Source organism: Pelophylax lessonae (assembly GCF_965119305.1).
Source record: "Pelophylax lessonae genome assembly, chromosome: 1".
NCBI classification, from domain to species: Eukaryota; Metazoa; Chordata; class Amphibia; order Anura; family Ranidae; genus Pelophylax; species Pelophylax lessonae.
The window spans coordinates 586,979,543-587,001,151 of NC_138768.1; the positions used below are offsets into that span (position 1 = coordinate 586,979,543).

The 21,609-nt window shown below is 43.1% G+C and overlaps 1 protein-coding gene across 1 annotated transcript in view; it reads left to right on the forward strand.

Moving 5' to 3' along the window:
* Nucleotides 1-21,609, forward strand: part of SMARCAD1 (SNF2 related chromatin remodeling ATPase with DExD box 1) — a 261,584-nt gene that overhangs the window by 177,115 nt on the left and 62,860 nt on the right. Inside the window, exons 11-16 of the mRNA XM_082268551.1 lie at nt 2,839-2,929; nt 3,378-3,477; nt 3,989-4,048; nt 4,524-4,599; nt 8,736-8,871; nt 14,839-14,976. Of these exons, the coding sequence (XP_082124677.1) occupies nt 2,839-2,929; nt 3,378-3,477; nt 3,989-4,048; nt 4,524-4,599; nt 8,736-8,871; nt 14,839-14,976 (601 nt within the window). The remainder of the gene's footprint in view (nt 1-2,838; nt 2,930-3,377; nt 3,478-3,988; nt 4,049-4,523; nt 4,600-8,735; nt 8,872-14,838; nt 14,977-21,609) is intronic.

Here is a 21,609-nt window from a genome sequence, read left to right on the forward strand (position 1 = left end):
TGCAAAACAAGATATTTCCATTTTCTAAAGTACTCTGGGATTATTCCTGACTTTTCCCCAGTTGTTTCAGAAAAGACATTTGGCCTTGAGTACCATCAAATGTCAGTTCTTTTTCCTGTTGATTTTCTTTCAGATACTGCTTGCTTCTCACTCAGTAAAAAGCCCTTGTACAGGGTGTTGCTCACATTGTTCCCTCTGTACTTGTGATCCCATGGGATTTCATTGTTCTGTTGACTCTCCTGAAAACACCTGTTGAGCCTAATGTGGATGTTCCCTTTTCTTCTCTCACTCATTAGGTTGCCTTTCTTCTTGCCATCACCTCAGCATAAAGTGTTTGAGTTGGTGGCCTTACTTGTAAGGAACCCTTCCATTATACTGCAGGATCTTTGAATGATGGGTGCCGACTTTACAGTCATCCACCTGTCCTCCATCTTTAAATCCTGTTTAATTTATAGAAGCTATAGTAATGGCCTCTATGAATGGATGAGTTGGACTGAAAGGGTGGGCATAGTATTTCTTCTTTTTTTTAGGTTAACTTAGGCTTTAAGTCCACGGTACTGCCTTTCCCTGTCCTAAGCAGACCTCCACTAAATTGGTTAGTACTTCTTAGGCTTTTCAGCATTAGCCATCCATTTCTCAGATATGCAAGGTTGCTACGTTTTCATCTGTTCACATATTTGCTAAGTTTTAGAGAGTAGATGTTCAGGCTTCAACTGATGCCAGTTTTGGTCATAAGGTTCTTCACGGGACTTTGCAAGCTTTACTGAGCCCTTTCCATAACTTTATGTGGGCCTGTTGATTTTTTGTTTGCTGTGTTTCACACCCCTCAGTAATATTGCTTAGGTTTATTCCCGTGTCTTTGAATACCATTCTGTGTCCTGTAATGTTTTATTGGAAAAGGATAGGATTTCTGTCTTGCCAATATCCAAATCTCCTAAAGGCAGCATAACCCTGCATCTCTGAAATACCATCCTGTGTCCTGTAATGTTCATGGATTTTACAGATAATCTAAAAAACCTATTTTATCATCCATCTGGATCCAACTGCAGTGACAAGCTCTTTATGCTCCCACTGTAGACACTGTTAACTCAGTCTAAGGTGGTTTGATTCCACCTGTTGCTGTTGTGCGAATAGGGAAAATGTATACAGTGCCTTAAAGTATTCATGCCCCTTGAAATTTTCCACATTTTGTCATTACAACCAAAAATGTAAATGTATTTTATTGGGATTTTATGTTATGGATCAACACAAAGTGGCACATAAGTATGAAGTGGAGGGAAAATTATACATTTTTTACAAATATCAGAAAAGTGTGGCGTGCATTTGTATTCAGCCCCCTTTACTCTGACACCCCTAACTAAAATCTAGTGGAACCAATTGCCTTCAGAAGTCACCTAATTAGTAAATAGAGTCCGCCTGTGTAATTTAATCTCACTGCTGTTCTGTGAAGCCCTCAGAGGTTTGTTAGAGAACCTTAGTGAACAAACTGCATCATGAAGGCCAGACGGGTCAGGGGTTTCGTTGTAGCGAAGTTTAAAACAGGGTTAGGTTATAAAAAAATATCCCAAGTTTTAAACTGTTCAATCCATCATCTGAAAAAGGAAAGAGAATGGCACAACTGCAAACCTACCAAGACATGGCCGTCCACCTAAACTGACAAGCCAGGCAAGGAGAGCATTAATCAGAGAAGCAGCCAAGAGGCCCATGAAAATTTTGGAGGAGCTACAGAGATCCATAGCTCAGGTGGGGTGTGGCGGAAAACTAACGCTGCACATCACCCTGACCTGAGCACACCATCCCCATCATGAAACATTAAGGTGGCAGCATCATGTTGTGCTAATGCTTTTTTTCATCAGGGACAGGAAAGCTGGTCAGAATTGATGGGAAGATTGATGGAGCCAAATACAGGGCAATCTTAGAAGAAAACCCGTTAGTCTGCAAAAGACTTGAGATTGGGGAGCAGTTTTACCTTCCAGCAGGACAACTACCCTAAACATACAGCCAGAGCTACAATGGAATGGTTTAGATCAAAGCATATTCATGTGTTTAGAATTGCCCAGTTAAAGTTCAGACCAAAATCCAATTGAGAATCTGTGGCAAGACTTGAAAATTGCTGTTCATACACTCTCCATCCAATCTGACAGAGGTTGAGCTATTTTGAAAAGAAGAATAGACAAAAATTCACTCTCTAGATGTGCAAAGCTGGTAGAGACATTCCCAAAAAGACTTGCAGCTGTAATTGCAGCAAAAGGTGGTTCTACAAAGTATTGACTGGGGGGCTGAATTCAAATGCACGCAACACTTTTCAGATGTTAATTTGTAAAAAAATGTGAAAACCATTTATCATTTTCCTTCCACTTCACAATTATGTGCCACTTTGTGTTGGTCTCTCACATAAAATCCTAATAAAATACATTTATGTTTTTGGTTGTAACATGACAAAATGTGGAACATTTCAAGGGGTATGGATACTTTTTTTAAGGCATTGTATAATGTCAACAGGAGTGAAACCCCAATGTTGTGTAGGGGTAGCTTGAGTGATTGTGTTGTCAGTGTCTGAGGTATAAGCCTGTGTGCCGCTACTTACTGTGATCCTTCTGGTTATCTCTGCTTACAGTTGTGGCAGTTGGTTGTAAATCTGAGAAATTACACAGCTAAGAAGTGGATAATTAATGTCAAAGCAAGTTAATGTACTCTTAAATTTACTTCAACTTTTTATTATTTTTAGCCTCCTATTGGCATGCATTACTACTTTTTCTGAATAATCATCTTTTGTCTTAAACACCCTCTAGTTCCTGCCATCACAAGTGTTTGTTGACAGTGCTTTTATTTTTAAAGTCTAGAGCTCAAGCCTTACCAGAAGATTGGTTTGAATTGGCTAGCTTTGCTTCACAAACATAATGTCAATGGAATTTTGGCAGATGAGATGGTGAGTTGTTCTGTACTTGCATCTTTTACTATACTTCCTGAATTACCATTTCAAACCATGTTAAGAAAGAAAAAAAATGTAACCCAGAGAAAAACAAAATGTGTCTTAAGTATTCACCCCTTTGGACTTTGAGAATTGCGATTTTTTTACAGTTTGAGTTTACATATATTAAAATATATTGTTACCCAGTAGTTAAACAAAACAGACATTATTGGTTGCATAAATATTAATCTTTTGATTTATCACTGTGGAATTTCAGCTGCAAGTTTAGATTTGGCTCTGTTGGGGTCATTTTCTTGCTGACAGCAAATCTCTGTCCATTGCCTATGCAAATCACAATATATCCAGTGAGATACTGGTAGAATTAAAGTGTGTGTTGGAAAAGTTCTTCGCTTCCATGGACAACATCGAGCATTATGAAAAAAATTTCTTTTGTGTTTTTTCACAGGGTTTGGGCAAAACTGTTCAAGCTATAGCATTCCTTGCGCATCTTTACGAGTTGGGAAATAAGGGCCCACACCTTGTGGTAGTACCAGCTTCAACTTTAGGTTAGTGGTTTATACCAATTATAATATACCTGTAGAAGTCTTTATTGGGGGGGGGGGGTATATGCAAATATATGCAAAACAAGATGACTTTCTGGTAAAGCTGGCCATGGATGGATTACATTTCTGCTGGGTTCAGCAGGGATCAGCTGAATTTCAATCCATGTGTAGCAGTCGCTGTTTGACGGAAGTCCATCGTTGGGTCGACTTCTGTTGAATGACACAAATTTTCCAAAATTCCCAATCAGCAGCTACAGTTGCTTGTTAGTGCGTTTTGACAGTGAAGGAGTCCTGCTGTCAGAATACAGTGCCTCAGCTGGGGGATTCTTCCACCCACCTTGTGTTGATGGAGGAATCAGTTTCTTCAGTTCACTTGCTGAACGAAATAAACAACCCATTTGTGGCCAGCTTTAGTAAACATGATTTCTGCATGTCTATAATATTTATTTAGCTCGAATAATATAACAGATGTTATTTAGTTTTGGATTTTTTAAATCTTGATATGATTCCACAGATAACTGGATACGAGAATTCAATCAGTGGTGTCCAGACATGAATATCTTACTATACTATGGTAAGAACACAGTTTTTTCCTACTGCATTTAAACATGTATATGTCTTTCAAGCAAAAATATTCACAATAATGCCGCGCTGTAGTTCGCAATATAAAAAAATTGTCCATGAGTATCCTAAAAAATGTAAAAAAAAGAGAATTTACTAAAAGAATATTAATAAATAATTTTATGTGTCAAGTGTCACAAAAAAACCAAACTAATAATCACAAATATTTTTTCTATACGATATGGTAAAAATATTTGTGATTTAATAGTTTTTTTTTAATGTAAAAAAAATATTTTTTAGTTTTTATGATAATTATTGACATTATATTGAGCACTACAGCGTGGCATTATTATGATTTAGTTATTTTAGCACATAAATGGGATTGTGATCCGTGCCTGCAGCTCAACTAATTTTTTACCTATTTTAGTAAGTAGCTCGCAGGATTTTATATATTTATATCCAGCACAAATATACTTCTCTCGTTTCAGGTTCTCAGGAAGACCGAAGGCACTTACGCTATGACATACTTAATAAAGTTATAGAATTTAATGTAATTGTCACAACGTGAGTATTCTAGAAGGATAAGTACACATGTTTGTTATACTTAGCCTTTCTCTACAGAACCGCACCTATTTCACTTCTGTAGGTCTGTCCACCCATTTCCCTGTATGGCACAATGCAAAGTTCACCTGGTTATCCAACACCTTAGGGCTTGAGATGGCATACATCCGCTGATCACCACTGGATTTGGACTACATGCATTTCTATAGACCATTTTCTGACAGTGAAAACCCAGAGTGCTAGTACTTAAAGCACAGGGGGTTTTAATATATTAACATGCAGGCGCATACAGTTTGTGTGTTTGGGCAGGTACGTAGCCTCTCTGTTTTCGTTCTTTGCCAGTGAGGTCTTTGATACAATCTTAACTGTGATGTGTGTCATAAAGAAGAATTTGTAGAGTAGCCTGCCAAAAGGTAGCACATGGGCACTGTGAGAAGGAGGCTACTGTTTAGAGGCAGCGGATTCTCTCCATTGTTTTGTAAAAGAGAATTCACTAATATAATGCAGCTGACAGGCTAATGCCATATGGTAAAATCACTGTATTTAGATATGGTTCAGGATGTAATTCCCACTTAAGCAATAGTGGGTACATTTAAAAGGAAGCTGCCAGGATAGAAAACAAGGAGTTGCCTTTTGCTTTTTTTTTTTTTTTTTTTTTTTTGCAGCAAATGTTCCAGGGCTGTAATTTTTATCCTATCTTTACAAAATAATTTGTAGCAAGATGCAGTCAAGATCCAAATGCCCCTTTGCTGGAGGCAAGAAAGCCCTCTTCACAAAGGGTTTACCACTGCACATGGAAAGCATACTTTGCTTTGTGTGAAAAAGGGAAAGCTTCATCTCAAGGAAATATTCTGTTGCACCTTCACAAACGAAAAAAAAAAAAAAATTATAGCACACTTACCAGCTAACCTGCAAAAAAAAACTGACCCTGTCTAACATTTCACATTAAAAACAGAGGGTTTTATTTGTGCCCAATTGCAAATATATGTGGAAGTTGTAGTGCCTCCCCAATGCTCCTCTGTATACTGTGATCTTAACTCTATATTTGAGAGTCTCCAAGTTGGGAACATGTATAGCAGTGTATAAATTAAGGGCATGTTTGCCTGGAGGGATCCAACGACTCAAAGGTGCAGGAACACATTGGACGCCGAACAAGAGCACAGTGACAGCTGAAGGCACCCAATGTGTCCCCACGCCAAATCCCTTTCTTCCTTCAGTCATGACTGGACTAGTTCTTGGGTCAGGTTTCTGCCTTGGTGGTGCCTTTCCAGACACTGAAGGCTTCCCCCTATTTGGTCAGAATATTTCAAGGGGTGTCCCACATTGTTCCAGCAGTACGCTCCCTGCTAACTCTGTGGTGTGGTTGGTCCTATAGAGACCACAGTTTGAACCTATTTGAGATATGCTTTCAAATTCTACTGATTACAGCTCGATGCGAGAACTAAAGATATGAATTGGTCCAGTTGTGCTTCATAAATGTAAAGTTCCACATCCCTCAAAAATATTGCAAATCCTAAACCTTTCTTTAAATTGGACTTAATTTTTAAGGTGCTCCATTATAATATGACATGGCATCCCCATAACTTATTTGAACACCTATACTTTTGCTGCTGCAGAAAGGTATAGTCATATTTAGATATTCTCCAGTCTTTCCATCTGGGGCGTAATAAATGGACAAAATAATGATGCCACGTCCTAGTATTTAAAGAAAAATCTGAAATAAAGAAGGAATGGACTTTGTAGGCATAATAAAAACTTTTTATACATAATCTTTATTATAGCAAACAATATTAACAAAGACCAATATAAAAAAACACATATACCATAAATTGTGAGCTATAAATTTCACTGGCCATCTGGAGGTCATTTCATCCTCCGTGAAAATAGAACTAAGCAATATAGGCTCATAATATCACTAAGGCTCGGTTTCCACTAGTGCGACTTGCGGTGCGACTTGACACATGTCAAGTCGCACAGCAAGTCAAACCCCATTGTTTTCAATGGGGCACGTTTCCACTGCCGCGGCTTCAGTTGCCGCGACCTCAAAAGTAAATCGTGTACTACTTTTGAGCGCGACTTCCCTCTATATATGAGGGACAAGTCTAACTGAAGCCGCGGTTTACTTTTGCTACGAAGTCGTGCTAGAAGTAGCACGACTTCGTAGCCGCACTAGTGGAAACCTAGCCTTAGACTGGTAATTACCCCAATATAGTAACACAGTAGGTGAACTGAACAGGTACTATCCTGGCGAAAGTGTTGTAGGGGTTAACAAAGCAAACTCGGGGTATGTCAATTCTGCTCGTTATTTGTTCAGTCTCTGCTCGACTAGTGTTACGCAACAACGCGCTATTCTAAAAATACAGACGAACAAATGATGATTATAATATACACTGATCAAAATGATAAACGCAACACTTTTGTTTTTGCCCCCATTTTTCATGAGCTGAATTTTATGATATCCTTGTCAGACCCTGATTGTTGCCGCCTGTAAATTGCACCCCTATATCTGTCTTCTATGACCTGCATGGCTCCCTGATATCTCCGTATCCGCTAAACTGCTCTGCTTTACTGACACTACCGTATGCAATATTACTACTTTTGTAAGTAAATTAATTGAACATGCGCTTATACACTTCCTTACTCTGATGTATAACAAATACCGAGCAGAATTGACATACCCAGAGTTGGCTTTGTTGACCCCACAAACACTTTCGCCAGGATACCACCTGTTCAGATCACCTACTATATTGGGGTACTTGACAGTCTTTGGGACGTTATGATCTTCTATAGCTTAGTTAAATTTTCACAGAGGATTAATTGATCACGAGGTGGTCAGCAAATTTTTTAGCTCACAATTTATGGTGTATGTGTTTTTATATTTGATAATATTTTTTGCTATAAAAGATTAAGTATAAAAAGATTTTAATTATGCCTACATAGTCCATTCCTTCTTTATTTCCAATTTTCCTTGACTAGTAATATCTTTACTACAGATTAACTGTGATGGTGATCCCATGATGCTGTGTTTGCTCTTTTGGGGAAGTTCTGGTGATCCTTGTTGGTTCTCCCTCCAGGTGACTTGGCGGGTCAGCGTTCACCTCTGGACCATTTGTTTTTAAATATAGGCTTGACACTATATGTACGTATTTGCTCACATGTAATACAAAACATTTGTACTGCTCTACCCCTGAGGAAGATTATTATAATTAAAATGTATTGGGTTCTACATGTGATCTTCTATCAGAAATTTGACATAATGTGTTGATTTGAATATATGACACATTTAATTAGAAGGGGTAGCTTTACTATGTTTATACAGTGGCTTCCGACATAGAAAACAAATGAGAAATCTTCATATACTGTTCACTAAAGTGGATAAGGCTACATAGACTTTCACAATGCAAGTGTAGTGCATACAACTAAATTGAAAAAATGAAATAAAAAAATATGCCCTATTTTCCATTAGGTCACAGGTCCCCAGAAATCACGCTTTTTTTTCTATATGAAATTTTGTCAGTTATGCAGAGCTGTGCAATGTTCTTGCTGCAACAGTTTAGTTCTGCTCAGATCAAAACTCCTTCTTGGTACTACATTGTGCGCATGTTTGTATGCAGCAATATTGTAAAAGGTAAAAAAATAAAATCTATTAATTGAAAGGAAAACATTGATTTTTCCATTTACCAAGTTGCGATTTTGCATAAAAATTGTGATCGCAGTGCAGCCAAATATAAGCATACTTATATCCAAATGTGTTGCAACTATAAATCCTTATCAGCCCTAAAACCATAGATAAGAGATGCAAACAATAAAATATAGTCAAACTTTACACATCCCCAGAACCTGAGAGAGAAGTGTTTTAAGTTGCTGGAGTGTAAAGTGTTTAAAGTTTAGTTACTGTAAAAGCAGACTGATGACATCTTGTGGGATCATTGGGAATTGCAAATCCACAATAATGAAAAACAATGCATAATCACAATAAGAAAAAAAAAAAACCGTCTTGCGCTTCAGTCTTTGAGTATTGGCAGAAGACCAGTAATTCTTTATTGTTTATATTGCACGGAAAATTATTTATGGTTTCATAGCATAATACTCCTTGAGATATTTTATATTACTGATAATTTCTTTCATACATATGGCAGATACAACTGTGCAATTAGCAACTCTGAGGATCGCAGTTTGTTCCGACGCTTGAAGTTAAATTTTGCAGTGTTTGATGAAGGACACATGCTGAAGAACATGAGTGCCATTCGCTATCAGCACCTTATGACTTTAAATGTAAGTTTAACCCTTCATAATGTACAGAGATATTTTACTGCTTATGTAACCAGTAGTTACGTAATTATACATGGTTGACCATTCTTTGGATTTGAAAAATTCTTCAATTCAACAATTGACTGTATATTGTAGGGGGGGGGGATTCAATAAAGCAGCTGTACCACCGTTCTGGCGTTAATCGCTCTTGTTAATGTATTGTGCCAAAATCATGAAGTATTTGCAACACTTTTGGTTCTGACAGCAACTCGTGCCCCAAATTCAGTTAGTTCTAAGAGGCACCACTGTTACTTTGTGTCGCCGTTGAATGTGCCAAATGTAAAAGTGGAGCTAATTTAAAACCAACTCTTTGGCATGTAGAGAGAGAAACTATCTCAGACAGATTAGAGTACAAATTCTAGACAAGTAATTGAATTTGGCATATTCTTTACTTTTAGAATGCATGAGAGACACTTTGATAAAATCTTCCAGCCTTTATGAATTCCAAGGTAAGGCCTCATGCACACAGGACGTTTTGGAAACTCTCCTAAAAGACTTTTCTCTGTCGCTCATTGACAGACGCAGTCCTCTTGATTAATAACACATTGGGTTATACTGCCCTCTACAGGAGTAGGACACTAGACGGAAGGAAAACGTTCTGGCCACACCTTAGGGGCAGTCCCAGAGGGTATATCCTCTCTCTCTCTGCTACAGGAAGTCAGTTTTTTTCTGTCTAGTTAGGAGTAAGGACCTAAGTTCCTTGCTGGGATCTTTGGTCCTGGCAGGATTTTTTAGAAAAACTTTTTATTGGGCAGCTTTTTTTCTCCAGTTGTTCCTGTGAGATCTTCAAGCAAGTACGCTGAAACTGGGCGACGGGCTGGATGTTGAGATCCAGTGGTCACCCCAGTCAGCCTGCGAGCGCGTGCAGGCCCTAGCTCCGCGCTGGGTCGGCCGCGACATAGTCCCACTAGACGGGGACTGACCCTGCGAGTTAAACGTCTCGCCTGGACGCCGATGACCAGTTGGAAACTGAGTCACGGCGTCCACATTGGTCGACAGCCCCCCACCTCGGTGGAGAGGGGTTCTGTCAGAAGTTGGCGCCCGCCTGGTTCCGGTATGGTGAGTAAAATGTTCCCCCTCTCCCCCTGTCGGGTTTGTTGGTGGACGCGGGCCCCTCTCTGGGATGGTCGGACGCTCATGTTTCTGGGTCCCCCCTCTATCCTATAACAGGTGTCACAGATCCCCCAATTGAGTGTGATTTTGTGAATAAGAAACCAGGAGGCTTGGTTTGGGAGCTGACTATCTAAAGTCACTGTATGAGTTTGCACTGTTAAGGGACCATGACTGAAGTCAGTGGGGCATTACTGTGATGATGGCCATGTATAAGGGTTATAGCATCCTACCTGATAAGGTTGCAATACAGGCCGATGCCTGTGCCTGAACTACCGCCATCCGCAGGCCGCCATCCTCCTACAGGCCGTACACCTCCCGCAGGCCGCACAGGCCGGTGACTACCTCCCGCAGGCCGCCGCTATCTTGCCACAAGCCGCTGCCATCCTCCACAGGCCGCCGCCATTTTCCCGCAGGTCGCGCGGGGCTGCCATCTTGGCGTAGCCTCGTGTCTCCAGCATGGGGGCGGCCATGTTTGAGATGACCAAACACCTTGAGGAGTAATTGGGAGGCGCCGGAGGGCATGTAAAGGGGCGGAGCCGCCTCCTTTACCCGGGAAAAGGAGCCAAAGACTTCCTGTCTGTAACAGACAGTGCTGGGAGCAGGTTGATAGAAACTTCTGTGCATCAGGTGGATGAGCCTTGGGGTCTCTCTCTCTCTGTGGGGTCCAAGCAGGTAACACTGAGGGGCGCTATTGCGCTGGGGGATTACAGAAAAAAAAAAAAGTTTTTTTCTTTGCAATTATTTTTTTGGTTGCTGGCAAAGTGTCTTGTATAATCATGGACCCTGCCACACATGTATCCCCACCTGATCCCCTCGAGGTGGCCGCAGGACCCTCCAGTACCCCACTTGGATTGATGCATTATCAGCAGTTTTGGAGTCTTTGGTATCCCGCGTGGAGGTGGCTTGTCAGGGACGGTGGTCAAGAAAGCGACCCCCGCCTACCCCTATTTCAGATACAGATTCTGAGCTGGTCACTGCAGTTGCAGTTCCCCTCTTCTGGGGCTGCTGTCTCAGGTACGGTCTCCTCAGACAGTGAGGAGGACGTTTTCGCCTCCGCCATAGCACAAGAAGAAGCGTTGGTGGATGCACTAGTTGTGTCTGTCCGGGAAACCTTAAGTCTTGAGGTTACACCGGCAGAGGTAGCTGAGACTGAAATTCCTTTTTGGTACTAGTTAGCCTACCAAGATGGCGAAGGATTTTCCTTTTCCCAAATGGGGTCGTCTGAAACGTACCCCTGCTATTTCCAAACGCATGGCTAGGCGCTATCCGTTTGAGGAATCCCTCTTTAAAAAATGGACGGTACCACCAGTGGTGGACTCACCGATTTCCAGATAAAGCCACTGTTATCCCGTTGGAGCACGCTCCGTCCTTTAGGGATCCGGTGGATCGAAGAGTGAAAGCGGAATCCCGCTTAATTTTTTCCCTGATAGGGTCAACCTTTAGGCCAGTGGTTGCTATTGGTTTAATTTCAAGATTATAAAGGATCTCACTGGGGGGCAAGAGCACTCTCTTGCTAAGACAGCCTGATGCACCCCCACCCATCTCTGGGGTGGGGGGACGTCTTCACCGGTTTCCAGATCCATGGTTTTCCTGAATCCCGGACAAAGGGGTTCAAGAGGTCACACGGTCGGGATACAAGATTGAGTATTCGATCACTTCTACCGGTGCGATTCTTCCCTCCCAACATTCGTATGCTACAGGGAGCGGTAGTTCCCGTTCCTTGGATAGTACGTTTTCAGGGGTTCTATTCGAACCTGTTTACAATGCCCAGGAAAGAGGGCAAGGTGCGTCCAAATTCTGGACTTGGGAAAGATGGAGTCCATCCGAACAGTGGTGGCCTCCCTGCATCAGGTGGATTTCCTGGCGTCCATAGACATTTAGGATGCCTATCTTCATATCCCCATCTTCGCAGGACATCAGCGTTTTCTTAGCTTTTCCCAAAGATCATCCCTGGTTCCCACCAGGAGACTGAACTATCTGGGCCTAATTTTGGATAGATCCTTGGCAAGGTGTTTCTCCTTGCGGAGAAACTCCAGAAGGTTCAGTCAACGATTCGGATGTTGCTGTCCGTCAACTGGCTGTAACTGATGGTGGCCTCCTTAGAGGCAGTATCTTTCGCCCACTCTCATACCCGAATTCTCCAAGAGGAGATTCTTCTCAAATGGAATCAGAATCTCGATTCTCTGGACAATCGGATCTGGTTGAGCGAGCGGACCAGGGAGTCTCTGGTCTGGTGGCTTTGGTCTCCGATGCTCTACCAGGGGAAGTCATTCCTTCCGATAGTATCCAGGTTACCAATAAAGGTATAGGAACTGAGAGCGATCAGACTTTGTCTGATTTACTGGACCGAGCAGCTCCAGGGCAGCCCGGTTCGGATCCAATCGGGCAATGTCAATCACCAAAGGGACACCTAAGAGTGTCCTGGTGGCCATTGAAATGACCAGCATCTTTCGTTGGACGGAACGGTTTGTTCCGGCTCTCTCCGCAGTATTCACTCCGGGGGTGGGAAATCGGCAGGCAGATTATCTCAGCCGTCAGATTCTGCATCAAGGGGTATGGCCTCTTCATCCAGAGGTATTTCACTAGCTGTCCCTTCATTGGGGCACCCCGGATGTGGATCTGTTGGCGTCTCGGCTCAACAGGAAAGTGCGGAGGTTTGTAGCTCGCGCCCGCGATACTCTAGCGGACGCAGCAGACGTGCTGATCGCCCCATGGGGGCAGTATCAGCTACGGTATGCCTTCCATCCTCTCAAGTTACTGCGGGAACTTCTTCGCAGGATAGAGGTGGAGGGAATTCCAGTTATCCTGGTAACTCCGGACTGACCTCGTCGAGCCTGGTACGCCGACTTGGTGAGGCTAGTCGCGGACGCTCCTTGGAGACTTCCTCTCAGGGAGGATCTGCGGTCTCAGGGACCGATCTTCCATCTTGCTTTACAATCGCTGGCTTAATGGCCTGGCCATTGAGACCCAGGTACTGAAGGACAAGGGATTGTCAGCTTCAGTTATTCCTACTCTAATTAAAGCAAGGAAAGCGACTTCCAGCACATGGAAGTCTTATATTGCGTGGTGTGAATCTCTTGGATTTCCTCCATGTACTTATTCGGTGACCCGAATCTTGGCCTTTCGGCAACAGGGGGTTGAGCAGAAACTGTCCTTGAGCACTATCAAGGGTCAGGTTTCAGCGTTAGCAATCTTCTTTCAGTGTTGTCGGTTCTTCAGAAACCTCCCTTTGAAGATATCAGGGAGATTCCCTTGCTTACGTTATCCCAGAAGGTGGCCTTCTTGGTGGCCATTACTTCTGCACGCAGGGTGTCAGAACTGGCTGCATTATCTTGTCGTTCCCCATATCTGGTGGTTCATAGGGATAAGGTGGTTCTTCGTCCGAATTCATCCTTCCTTCCTAAAGTGGTTTCAGAGTTTCATCTGAATGAGAATATTGTGTTACCTTCCCTGTGTCCTAAGCCTAGCCATCCTTGGGAGTTTGCATTACACTCCTTGGATGTGGTTCGGACAATCAGGGTACACTTGACTACTACGAACTAGTTTCGTAAAACGGATTCACTTTTTGTGATCACGGATGGCCCTAGAAAGGGGTTGCCTGTTTCTGCCGCGACCATTTCTAGATGGATCAGACAGACGGTGGTACAGGCTTATTCTATTAAGGGGCGGGTTCCCCCGTTCCCTGTTAAGGCGCACTCTACTCGGGCGCTTAGTGTTTCCTGGGCCTTCCGCTATCAGGCGTCGGTGGTCCAGGTTTTCAAGGCGACTACTTGATCGACGGTTCATACCTTTACAAAATTTTATAAAGTTGATGTGATGGCATCATCGGATGCCTCTTTTGGCCGCAAGGTTCTGCAGGCCGCAATTTGAGGAGACCGTTGGTCTACCTCGAGGGTTTTCCTGTTGGGAGTCTCATCCTTTTGACTGATGAGCCTTTAAGACTTCTAGTCGGCACCGGTTGGGCCTTCTAGATTGGATTTTGATTTCTGTTATCCCACCCCTCATTTGTGGCACTGCTTTGGGACGTCCCAATGTGTTATTAATCAAGAGGACTGCGTCTGTCAATGAGCGACAGAGAAAAATGGATTTTTGTAAAATCTTACCGTAAAATCCTTTTCTCTTAAGCTCATTGACAGACGCAGTACCCGCCCCTCTGTTTTTGAGTTGGGTTGGGTTAAATTCTCTCACACTGCTTTGTGACATAACTGACATCCTGTAGCAGAGAGAGAGAGGATATACCCTCTGGGACTGCCCCTAAGGTGTGGCCAGAACGTTTTCCTTCCATCTAGTGTCCTACTCCTGTTGAGGGCAGTATAACCCAATGTGTTATTAATCAAGAGGACTGCGTCTGTCAATGAGCTTAAGAGAAAAGGATTTTACGGTAAGATTTTAAAAAAATCCATTTTTGGCGTATCCTTGTAAAAGTTTAGGTGCTTTTACAGACGTCAAGCACTTGGGCGTTAATTGATTTTATTGACTGACAATCAGCAGCTCTCTGCCCGGAGAGCTGTCAGAACTGAGCGATCGGCGATGTTCGATCGCTCGATTCTTGGGGACACATGCAGCATTGGACCAATGCTGCATCCACCTAGGTAAGTATAACTAAAAAAAAAAAAAAAAAAAACCCCACCATACTTTTAAATACTTTTTCATCACAACAGTTATGCCTCATTCCCATTTTAAGTAAATTTCAGTTCTCTTAACCTTCATGCCTTTCTTAACTGTTTACAGCTGAGGCTTCACATCATTTGGGAAGCTCTTTGGTGATGCTAGTTATCAAGAACTGCCAACATTACTTTCTTCGCTTTGTACATACAGGCCAAGAATCGCCTCCTGCTGACTGGAACTCCAGTTCAGAATAACCTACTAGAGCTGATGTCACTCCTGAATTTCGTCATGCCACACATGTTCAGCAGCAGCACCAGTGAAATCAAAAGAATGTTCTCATCCAAAGCGGTAATGTCAGCTTAGCCACTTTAATGTTATAAGGCTAGTTTTGGAGCCTTACAGCTCTCTATTTGAAACCTTTGTCTGATTACCAGTTGACAGTGGTACACTGAATGTAGATTGTTTTTTTTTTTTTTTTGGAAATACTTTTTATTAAGGTTTTTTTCAGGTACATGAAACAACATTAAAATAACAAAAAGCATCAACAATAGAGCAAAATATCTTAAAGAAAGAGGAAAAAAAAAAAAAAAACACCATCCATTCGGTCAAACCATACGTGGTAATATATAGTAAATTTGCTGCGCTATAATCATGATAGCATAAAAAATATAAAAACCAGTATATTCCTTTTAAAGGAAAGCAGCTGACACAAAAAGACAAGAAAACTGTATCTTCAATGAAATGGTGTGAGATGGTGTCGCGCTAATCCAAATACACAAACAATGCTGATAAAAAAGAGAAAACAAGTCCCAAGTGCAATGACTGAGTCTACATAAACCGTAGAGATGGAGGGGTGCAAACAAGAAAGTCCACCACCGAACAGTATAATGAGGTACTCTTACCGACTTGATAGACCCCACAGGGTCAAAACACGCCCAGAGTATAGTGAAGTCTGTCGCAGGGAAGGACTGATCACATCCATACACTTCCTCCCACTGGCGACCGGATTGGGTTCCCCCAAAGAAACTCCTTCAAGCACTTGCTGAGTTCTGGTTCTTTCGTGCCCAGCGGTTCCCTCGCCGATATCCTCCTCTGTGACGTAATTTGCTTCCCGATGACGCACCACCTGGTCCCGTCCTTTCCCAATGAAGGACTGTGCTTCTTTGGATATGCCACGTATATATGTCCTCACACTTACGGTGTGCATTTTTCAGTCAGCGAGACCGTAAGTGTGAGGACATATATACGTGGCATATCCAAAGAGGCACAGTCCTTCATTGGGAAAGAAAACAACAAGAGAAGGGCGCACCGACCTTGTGCATTACCACTTAAAAGTTTATTAAAATCAAAGAAGGGTAGCGTACAATATACTCTGGAAATGGGCACCGCTCGCTTCCAGGACACTTCTCTACTGCTGGATAGCGTGATGGCGTCCTCAAAACCTGATCACGATTTTGGCTCTGAGGAAGAGGGTCCTCCCTCGAAACGCGTAAGCCACATCAGGTTTTGAGGACGCCATCACGCTATCCAGCAGTAGAGAAGTGTCCTGGAAGCGAGCGGTGCCCATTTCCCATATACTTGTTCATATGCTACGTTTGTGAGTATATTGTACGCTACCCTTCTTTGATTTTAATAAACTTTTAACCACTTGCCGACTGCCTAACGCCGATCTACGTCGGCAGTCAGCCCCTCACAGGCAAAGTGACGTAGGGCTACGTCACTAGCCTGTGAGGGTCTAGGGAGCGAGCGCGCGCCCCCGGAGACGCGCTCCCGCGTGGTCACGGACCCCCCCCGCGCGTGTGACCGGCGGACCCGATGTCCGCCGGTCACTCGGCGATCGGCGGGGGAGAGGGAGAATGTCAGGCAGCTTGTGTAAACAAGCCACCTGTCATTCTCCTTGCTGTTAGGATACTGATCACTCGGATCTAGTATGTAGATCCGTTGATCAGTGTCCATACAGCTCAAGCCCCAGCCAATCACAGTAGAAAGCACGCCCCTAGGGACACACACAGCCCCTCCCTCCCAAATAAAGTTAACCCCTTCACTACCAGTGTATTTTTACAGTAACAGTGCATATATATATAGCACTGATTACTGTAGAAATGTCACTGGTAACCCCAAAAGTGTCAAAAATGTCAGTCAAGGGTCCGATCTGTCCGCCCCAATGTCACAGTACCGCAAAAAAAATCGCAGATCGCCGCCATTACACGTTAAAAAAAAAAACAACAAAAATGACAGAAATCTTTCCCTTTGTTAGTAAACGCGATAACTTTTGCGCAAACCAATCAAAATACGCTTTTTGCGATTTTTTTTACCAAACATAGGTAGCATAAAACAAATTGGCCGAAAAAGTAAAAAAATTTTGATTTTTAAATTTTTTTTTTGGGGAATTTCATATAAAAAAATGTGAAAAATATTGCTATTTTTGCAAAATTGTCGCTCTTTTTTTGTTTATAGCGCGTGATCAAAAAATCGCACAGGTGATCAAATACCACCAAAAGAAAGCTCTGTTTGTGGGAAAAAAAGGACGCCAAATTCGTTTAGGTACAGCGTCGCACGACCGCGCAATTGTCTGTTAAAGTCACGCAGTGCCGAATCGCAAAATACCCCCTGGTCGGAATGGGGGTAAAATCTTCCGGGGCTTAAGTGGTTAAGTGGTAATGCACAAGGTCGGTGCGCCCTTCTCTTGTGTTGTTTTCTTGTAGTGCCTTTTGGATACCCTTGGTCCTGAGAGGGCAGCAAGAGCACTTCATTTGTGTCATAAAACCGCCTAGAAGATTCACCTTCCCACATACCACTCGAACGCAGGAGAGATATTGTTGTTTTTTCGACTTCATTGGGAAAGGACGGGGACAGGACCAGGTGGTGCGTCGTCAGGAAGCGAATTACGTCACAGAGGAGGATATCGGCGAGGGATCCGCTGGGAACGAAAGAACCAGATCTCAGCAAGTGCTTGAAGGAGTTTCTTTGGGGGAACCCAATCCGGTCGCCAGTGGGAGGAAGTGTATGGATGTGATCAGTCCTTCCCTGCCACAGACTTCACTATACTCTGGGCGTGTTTAGACCCTGTGGGGTCTATCAAGTCGGTAAGAGTACCTCATTGTACTGTTCGGTGGTGGACTTTCCTGTTTGCACCCCTCCATCTCTACGGTTTATGTGGACTCAGTCATTGCATTTGGGACTTGTTTTCTCTTTTTTATCAGCATTGTTTGTGTATTTGGATTAGCGCGACACCATCTCACACCATACGTGGTAATATTACAAAGTCCTCTTGATAGCAAAAATCAGCATACACTTTTCCACGTCAATCTCTTTTATTCATAAAAATTCACCCTTATCCTTTGTTATCAAAATCTGAAAGAGGTGAGAGCCAGGCCAGAAAACGCTAACCACAACTCCCATATTTTATAAAACTTTTGTGGAGTACCCCTATTCTTATAAATGTATTGTTCTTTCAATAAAGCATTGTTTACTTGGAAAAAATGGTAGGGAGGTAAATGGCGCTGCCCAATGTAAATAAAGAAGTGCAAGGAGAAGGGTATAACTCAAAGATATAAATAAATATGATTATGATCACAGTGTGAAAAATATACATAATATACAATAAGAGGTGACTTAATGCTAATGAGATTCAAATATATAAAGATCTAAAAATACACAATAAAAAGTGACTTAATGGTGATAAGTCAAAAAGTGTACTCCTTATCCGAAAGATAACTTATATAGTGCATATCAAATGGGATCTATATAAAGTGATTAGGTGACTGAGTGCTATAGATTCAAAATTTAATATCCCCCTAAAAATAATATAAAAGTGCAGATCCCAATCAGGATAAAGGATAAGGTGCTGAAGTGACTATGTGTTGGTGCTACCACCCAATGAATAAGCCCAAAGGGTGTGTAAAGGTAAATCTAAATGGGTGAAAGAATATCAAAAAAGGAGTGGGACATAAGGTGCTATCAAAAACAAATTTGTAAAAGGCAGCTTGATGATTCAAAATTATGCGATTTTAAAGCCGCATAAAAAACAAAACAAAATCTCACACAAACAATTATAAAAATCAAGTGTCCAAATCACACTTAAAGTGAGATGTAACTCTCAAGCAGGAGTTACATATAAATGAGTTCTATAGTATTCCAAATCACACGTGAAAGTGCTCCAGTGCAGGGGTAAATAAGTGCAACTCGATATTGTATCACATCTGAAAAGTGACTAGTGCTGTTTAACGGATCTTGTGATTCTCCAAGTGTGGCCGGTGTGATGTGTCAACGGTGCTCCCCTCACTCCCAGGACCGCACTTACCAGAAGTGAAAACCCCTAAAGGGGTAGTAGACCTGTAATCTGGGCTGTGTATGGTTCCTATAGCCCTCAAATCTTATCCCTCGGCTCCTATAGAATGTGTAATCAGTAAGGATCCTTTCCCTATGGGTAGATAGTATGGCCGGCGGGGGTTCCTATCTCCTTTAGGTAGCGTGGCCAATCAGGCTCCAGGGACACTCCGGATACACATCTGCTAATAGTCCTGTGTCCAATGGGCCTTTTTGACCAATATTCCCAGAAAGCACAAGGCGATCGTCTACTTCTCCTCTACTTCTAGGGACTTTTTTCTCCTTCTCGTGCTCAGATCCACTTAGTCATACAAAAGATCCATTTAGACAAGAAATCCTTAAAAAGGGAAGCTGTAGAGAGAGCCTGGCAGTGGAGGGATGGGGAGGAGAGGCTGGTTTGTATCCTGTGTGCTCAGCGGTTCTTTCTATGGATTCCTAAAGCTCTACTGCAGCAGGATCCTCTCTTCTTCTTCTTGTGCACTGCTTGACTCAGCTGACTCCAGTGCTCGGGATACAATGCTATAGTTGAGAGGCAATAAAATATATTTTCGGTTGAGGAACTGCTAATCCTCCCATGTCCCTTGATCTTTGAAGGGGGGGGGGGGAGGGAGGGAGGGATTTGGCGTTTCTTCCTAAGGTGGTTTCAGACTTCCATCTGAACGAAGACGTAGTGCTTTCGTCACTCTGTTCGAAACCTTCACATCCTAAGGAAATTGCCTTGCATTGCTTGGATGTGGTCTGGGCGATACGGGTGTATCTGGAGACTGAGTCTTTTCGTAAGTCGGACTCTCTGTATGTGAATACGGATGGACCCCATAAGGGTCAGGCTGTGTCTGCGGCAACCATCTCTCGATGGATCAGACAGACGGTGGTGAAGGCGTATTCTCTTAAGGGCAAAGTTCCTCCTTTCCCTGTCACGGCTCACTCTACGTGGGCGTTGAGTGCCTCTTGGGCTTTCCGCCATCAGGCGTCAGTGATGCAGGTTTGCAAGGCAGCCACTTGGTCGTCTGTATATACGTTCACCAAGTTTTACAGAATGGACGAAAGAGAAAATGGGATTTTTTACTTACCGTGAAATCCATTTCTCGGAGTCCACCGGCGGACGTAGCTCCCACCCCTCTTTTCTCTGAAGAGTTGGGTTTTGGTTATTATTCAATGCTTGCAACTAAACTGAAGATGCAACGGTGAGGCCAGGAGTAATAACCCAGGGACGCTGCCCCCCTGGTCGTGTCAAAGCCTTCGGCTCTACCTCCTAGTGGGAGGGGCTTATTACCCAGCTATCTATGATTTAAAGCAGCAGCTACGTCCATCGGTGGACTCAGAGAAATGGATTTTACGGTAAGTAAAAAATCCTACTTTTCGATCCATTAACCTCCACATTGCCCCTATTATGGGCCAATGTAAGAAGTTTATCCCTGTCTCTATAATGCAGCAGTTTAAGGATAAACAGACGTGGAGGGTTACCTGGCGGTGGAGGTCTGGCCGGGATCCTATGAGCTCTCTCAACTACAAAGGACGACGTACAATTTTGCTTGCCAAATATTTCGATTAGCCAATGCTCAATAAATTCTGTAGGGGTTCTCCCCTCCATCTGCTCAGGGAGGCCCAGTATCCGCACACTATTTCTTCTAAGTCTGTTCTCCATGTCATCAATACGGTTAGCATGGTGAGCGGACTGCATGCTGACCCCTTTAATCTCTCTCATGCCAGGGCCCATTTCATCCTCTATAGTGCTAACTCTGCCCTCCACAGCTGAAGTAGGTCTCTCATCCTCTGCATATCTTGGCGCATAACGGTGACATCTTCCCTTAGGTGGGTAAATTGTGTTTTCAGAGAGTTCAGGGTATGATTGCAATTTTGTATTGCCATAAATACGTCTTTAAGGGTCGGTTCCCTTACAGGAGGTAGCACAAGGGTCAAGGCCTCAGAAATAGCCTGCACAGCTTTTCCTCCCCCTGCTTCCAACGTCATGTTCTCCACACAGTCTCTGCCCTCGGTTACCTCATAAGCATTTATTGCCGACGGTCTTTTGGTGTTCTTTGGTAACCGGGCCTGCTCCACAAGCTTTCCCCCTGCCTCCACAGGCATTGTTGTCGCGTTCCACGCAAATCGCTCTACCCTTTCCGTCGCCTCTCTGCCCCTGTCCAACGCTGGCATGTGTGGCGGTAGCGGTTCAGCGCCGTTTAGGGAGCCCGAGGCCGCCAAGTCCCCTGCTGCATTAAGCCCCTTCCCCAGCGCTCTAGTGTGCGGGCTCCGATGTAAAATAGTGCCCGCAAGTTCTCCTCTCCCCGTTCGTAATTGCACAGGTTCGTGCGTTGGTGATGCCGGTGTAGCTAATGTTTTAGCTGGTATTCAGCTAATAGTCGGCGAGGCACAGTGAGAGGCAACTTCTCACATGCTCAGCCAAGCCACTCCCTTTTTTTTTTTTTTTTTTTTTTTTTTTTTTAACAGAAGATTTTTTGGGAAAACCTGCTGCACTAACATAAAGGATCATATGTGACTAAAGCCTGGCTATATCAGTGGTAATTCAGTAATACATTCTGTAATGTACAAGTCGGCAAGCAGTACATTTTATTAAAGGGATTGTAAAGACAGAATTTTTTTTTCTTTTTATCTTAAAGCAGAGTTCCACCCTGGGAATACTTTTTTTAA